We start from the raw sequence: 6,173 nt of genomic DNA, 5'->3' as shown, positions 1-6,173 counted from the left end.
TGGAGGTACAAGTGGGAATGAGACTTTGTGCTCATACCAAATCATTTATTTGGGATTGATGATATAGATAAGTGTACCTTTTTAAAAATAAAATTATGAAGTTTATATAAAAATAATATGAATAAGATTTAGCGGAAAAAAACAAACAAGAGTCTTTCTCTAAAAATGAAGTGGCTATGTGAAGATATAAAATACAAAAATTGATTGTTAATAATAATGTATTATAGGAAAGATGATAATAGATTTATGATAGAGAAGAGAAAGGGTGGAGGGAAGGGGAAGAAGTTAACCAGAGATTAGAACCCAGGTTAAAAAACAAAAATGATAGTGGTTAACAAGGACGACCACAAAACCTGGATTTTTATTATCTACAGTCATCACTTCTCATTATCATCATCATCATCATCATCAACCAAACAAAACCAGTTTTCTCTCTCTCCTGTTCTTCCTTTCCTTCCCCTCTTATTCTCCACCCTCTTCCCCACATGCCCAAAGATTCTTGCTTTTTCCCTCAAATCAAAACCCTAACTCTCACTCTAATCACACACTCTTAACCACAGATAAAAGAATTTCTTCTCCATGTAAATTGTTTCAGCTGCCATGGACTTAACCAATTCTACAGTCAAAACCCCTGACGCTGAAACTGAGACTCCCACCCGGATCCAACCCGCTAAAGCTTCTCCTTTCACCAACGGTGTCCTCAAGCGCCACCCCCCGCTCCACCTCCACCACCCCGTCGTCGTCACTTACAAGGAATGCCTCAAGAACCACGCCGCCACCCTCGGCGGCCACGCCCTCGATGGCTGCGGCGAATTCATGCCCTCCCCTACATCCAACCCCGCTGACCCCACCTCCTTGAAATGCGCCGCCTGCGGATGCCACCGCAACTTCCACCGACGTGAGCCCGATGAATCGCTCCTCCCCGCGCCGCCCAACGCCACCCCGGCTCTTGAGTACCGGCCCCATCACCGCCACCACCCTCCTCCTCCTCCTCCTCCTCCGCCACCCCCGCGTGGGAACAGCGGCAGCAGCCCGAATAATTCGCCGTCGCCCCCGCCGATCTCCTCCTCGTACTACCCTTCGGCGCCGCACATGCTGTTGGCGCTCAGTCATGGCCTTTCCGGCCGACCTCCTGACAGCGGCACTCCAATTTCCGGCGGCATTAACGCTAGCTCCGTGCCTCTACTCAACTCTAACAGCCGTAAGCGTTTCCGTACCAAGTTCACCCAAGATCAGAAGGAGAAAATGTTCGAATTTGCTGAGAGAGTGGGGTGGAAAATGCAGAAGAGAGATGAAGATGTGATTAGTGAATTTTGCAGTGAAATTGGAGTGGACAAAGGGGTGTTCAAAGTGTGGATGCATAACAACAAGAACACTTTTGGTAAGAAAGATCAACACCAACCCCAGTTATCTAACACCACCACCACAGCTCCGCCGGCCGCCACCACCAACGGCAGTGGGATCAATTTTGGCTCCGCCTCGGAAGAAGGGCACTACCACCACCACCAGCAGCACGAGGAAAACTATGACAGCAAAGAGAATGTTCATGGGCAAGAATTGAGCCACCACCATCAACTTCATGATAACAGTAGTACTGCTCATATTCTTGGTACTAATGGCTCTTCTTCTTCTTCTTGATCTTCTCTCTCATGGTGGGATTATGGATTAAAATAAGTTGTTAGATAGCAATTACCGAAAAGAAAAAAAAAAAAAAGGGGGCAAGAGGAAGCGATGGATCGATGCTGCAGCGCAATCTGTTAGTTTCTGAGTTTTCTGCTTATTTTAGATTTTACCTTTAATTTCTTAATCTTGTTCTTAATTAGTAGTTATTAATATGACTAGTCATCAATCATCATCACTCTGAGAGTTCAAAAATGGAGGAATTCAATTATATTATTTTGATGGGTTATTTCATTTGTTAATTTCGCGACGGTTTTCGAGACGGTTGTTCTGATCTTAAGATGAAGGGTTTTTCCGTCCGGCAATCTCTTCCTGCCGCCGTCAAGATCTCACCTTTCCCCATGCAAGAAAATGAGATTAAACCCTGATTTCCGTGTAAATAAAACACAAGGGGTGGTTTGTCTGAGATGAAGCAGCAGAAAGCAGCAGTGTTGGCATAACCTGCGACGGTTTCTTCTTGTAATAATTAATTTATTACATCTTTTACTGTAGCAGCTTACAACCTGATGATATGATAAAACAAAACAAGATCTGCACCCACCCCATAATGTTATCTAATTAAAAAGAACATTCCTAAGTATTTAATTTAATTTAGTTTAATGCCCTGTTTGGGGGCCTTAGATTGTCATGATCCCAACTTTTATTCTTGCCTTCTTTTGCTTTATCCTCCCCATCTCTTTATTAATCTTTATCCAAGTGGATAATATCAGACAGGACATTTCCATTTTGGGTTTTCCAAGTTCACTAATTTTGACTTTTGAAGTGGGTTAAGTTGATACTTATTCATACTTTATCTGGAATTTAGGTTCTTTGTTTGTTGGTACAAACAATAATGAAGTTTGATTTGGTAATAATCATAATCTCCATCTTTTGAAGTAATCCAAACAAGTCCTTGTAGCTGTGAGATGTGTTTGGTGGGCTTAATGTGGTAATAAAGCTATCCATAATTAGCTGAGGCTAACCCAACATAATTGCCAACTTAGCTAATCTAACCTCCCTCACCCTCACCTCTCTACATTCTCTCACTTTCCTTTTAAGGGAAGCCCAAATAATTAATATTGCAGGGTGGATTCCACTTTTTTATTTCAAATTTTATTATTCATTTAATTTATGCTTATATATATAACTTTTTTTCTGAATAATAAAATATATAATATCTATAAAACCAAAATTGTTAAAATTTTAAAAAAATATTGAATTGAGTTATAAAAATTAATTTGTGTAGAATTAAAAATACCACCTATAAATTACAGAATTAAAATTGCATTTCTCCCTATTTCTGTACATATGTAATGCCTTGTAAAAGTTTTATGGGACCCGTTTAATAATATTATACGAAATCAATTCAAAAGAAGATAATTAATTAACACAGTTTTTTAATGTTTTATTTTTCAAAATAAAAGAAATAATAATAAAAGCATAAGCTATATGTCTTGTTGGAGGGGTGCATGCGATTGCCATATTCTGATTGATTCAACAACCGAAAGCATGGGGCGCAAGGATTCTGATTAATGAAGGAATGGGTACCAATTGGGCATATGCCCACCTCCCTAACCCATTTTCTATCTCACTTTAATATTATATAAGAATAATTATTTTTTTTTAAATTTGGTATATTTATAGTTTAAAAAATTATATATAGTAATCATAATATTTGTATCCATATAATAAATAAATCCATTTATTAGTTAAAATTCACTTAATTTGTTGATATTGACAAAAAAAAAAAAGATAAAAACCTATATTTATCCTCAAATGACTTGTTACTGATCCATTGTAGGTTGAAGAATCTTTTAGAACCAAATTGTCCTTATAAGGATGACAATATACCTCATCACACACATTAGCATGTGAAGATGTATAAGTGTAGTTTGATCAGACAGAGATTCGTTAGACTTGAAATAAGTTGATAAAAATAAATATGGATTTAATTCAAAAAAAAATATTTTGTTAATGTTAATAGATTCGGTGAATTTTAAGTAACGAATGATCTATTTCTTACATGAATGCATTTCAGAGATATTAGATGTAATTTTCAAACTACATGATGTCGAACATAATTATACCAGACCTCAACAGAGGATAATTTAATTATCCCAATTGCATAATAGTGTTGTCATATCAATGACAATCAAATTTTCAATTTTGCAATTTTTATTAGAATTATACAGTAAGTATAATATAAACGACATCAAAATATAATAAAAGATTCTCATGGATAAATTAGGTGGAAATTGTGAGATTTATATATATAATAGAGAAATGGCAGCCTTAACACACAAGTCATTATTGCAAATTTTTTGCTTGTCTCAACTCAACTTGCATCGTAAACTCCTATCATTCTTTCTTCAGACAACCGAAATCATCATCATCATTATGGGAACAAACATGTTAAAATGTACTCGCTTGTCGTGCAATGCTATAACTGTTTCGATGAGTTTATGCAACTCAAAATCACGAAATTGAGGTCTTACGACTCTAATGAATTTAAATTTTATAAATATGTATGCAGATTTTGTTCTGTTTTAATACTATTTATTTGGTCCACTTTGATCATGATTGTTGATTGGTTATATATTTTTAATATTAATATTGTAATTGTCCGTAGTTGAGATTGTAATGTAATTATAACTGTTTTACTCAATAAAAAACTATCATGAGTTTATGAAAATAGTTTTGGTATGATCTGGTCGCAAAAGATTATTATAAGTAATTTCAAGAAAAAATATATTTTATAAAATATAAAATGCTCCAGTATTTTTGTACTTTGTAAGATACGTTGAGTTTGATGCCCACTTATACTTAAGTATTATTCTAGATTGATAATTATTTTTGTAATATATGATTTTTACGGTAAAAATTATTAATTATATGCAATTAATTTTTTATGGTTTTTAGTTACTTAACGAAGAGAGTAAAGTATGCAATTTCGAGACGTGAGAGATTTCTTTACTAGATAAGTACGCTGCCTTCCTAGCTAGTAGAGGCCTAGTTTTAAAGATCAGGGTTGCTTTGCATTTTCGTTCGCTCTTGTTAGAAACCTTTTCTGAGGTTTGTGATCCGACTGTGCTATGACTCCCTTGAGTCTATTTTGGACTGTGTCATTGCCATTAGTTATAACTTTCAACGCAATGAAAAACATTCAACCTAACAATCGTTATTAGGGCTTTTACAAGATATGGTTATTTCTTATACAAGATAACCATATTTCCGACCAACTGATTCTATTAGGAACTTTTGGTTAATCCAGAATTTCACATTTTTCACTTGAGTAGGATAATAATAACTTTACAGAGTTTTTCAACCATCACGACATCATATTTATTTTCAAATTCAAATATTATTAAAATTTTAGTTACTATTTCAATTACATGTTAGGAAATCCTATATAGAGGGCATCACATGTTAGGGCAATGAGGACCCATTATGGTGCTTAGGCTTTTCAAGGAGAGTTGGAGGGATGAACCAAAACAACAAACATGTTGTGTGGAGGAGGTAACTCAAGCAAGAATAGATTTGAGGACAATAATAATTAATTTTGATAGGATAGGGGTCCCAAAAAAACATACACTACAAAAAGGACCAAGTATGAAAAAGGGGCTATGCCCTAAGTGGGATAACTTCAATTACAATTAAACCTTAGGGCTAATTGTAGGTCATGGATGCTCCTCTAAATACTACACTCATTCTACAACACACTGCATTTGATAATTGATACATAACTAAAAATGCATTCGATATTGTAAATAAGCAAATTATTCTTTCATAGAAAAAAAAAAAAAAGCTATTTGCCTCCCTATTATTTTAAGATGAAGCAATTTACCTCTCTGAGCACAAAAGTGTAAATTGCTATTTTTTTTTTTCTATAATAGAGAAATTTGCTTATTTACAATATCACAAAAGGGGTGAATTGTTGTTCACCCTTGATACTTTATTTTTAAATATATATATAACAATTATTCACACGCTTATAAGGTACTTTAGTGGGTGTATAATTCAGATGCTACAAAATATATGGTAAATTTTTTGGAAAAGAGCTTATTAGCTCTTTAAAAAAAAAAAAGGTAGGTAATTCCCAATTTATTTTTAATAACTTAACAAATTCCTTCAAATTACTTAAAAATTTGGCATTATTGATGTCTTATTAATTTCATAAGTTTATTTTATCCAAATACTTAACGAATTTATCTTTAAAATAAAAATAACATCTTTTAAGTATGGAGTGCAACATCATGAATGGGCATCCACGGTAGGATTTGACTGGTCGTAGGGCTTTTTAAATTTTGTTTGGATGTGTACGGTTCATTACATCCCCTAAAATCTGGGACTCCCCCTTCCTTAGATTTAATGAAATTCACTTTGGTTGGTAGGGGGAAATGTGGGATGGTACTGTGTGGGATGCCTTATTAATTGTTTTTGTATGAATTGGGGTATTGTACCTTATGCTAATTTATGGCGAGTTTGGTCTATTATTCATTTGTACAATAATCGGA

At 34.8% G+C, this 6,173-nt stretch overlaps 1 protein-coding gene across 1 annotated transcript; it reads left to right on the top strand.

Moving 5' to 3' along the window:
• Positions 373-1,909, top strand: LOC105167655 (zinc-finger homeodomain protein 9). The gene has a single exon (XM_011087453.2). The coding sequence runs from the start codon at positions 601-603 to the stop codon at positions 1,636-1,638; it is 1,038 nt and encodes a 345-aa protein (XP_011085755.1). The 5' UTR covers positions 373-600; the 3' UTR covers positions 1,639-1,909.

This window comes from Sesamum indicum, linkage group LG8, assembly GCF_000512975.1.
Source record: "Sesamum indicum cultivar Zhongzhi No. 13 linkage group LG8, S_indicum_v1.0, whole genome shotgun sequence".
NCBI classification, from domain to species: Eukaryota; Viridiplantae; Streptophyta; class Magnoliopsida; order Lamiales; family Pedaliaceae; genus Sesamum; species Sesamum indicum.
Note: the sequence above shows the minus strand (reverse complement) of the source record. Positions and strands in the feature narration are given on the sequence as shown.

What these genes read in the sequence shown, in the direction of transcription:
- LOC105167655 (XM_011087453.2), top strand. Translation starts at nt 601, where the DNA reads ATGGACTTAACCAATTCTACAGTCAAAACCCCTGACGCTGAAACTGAG.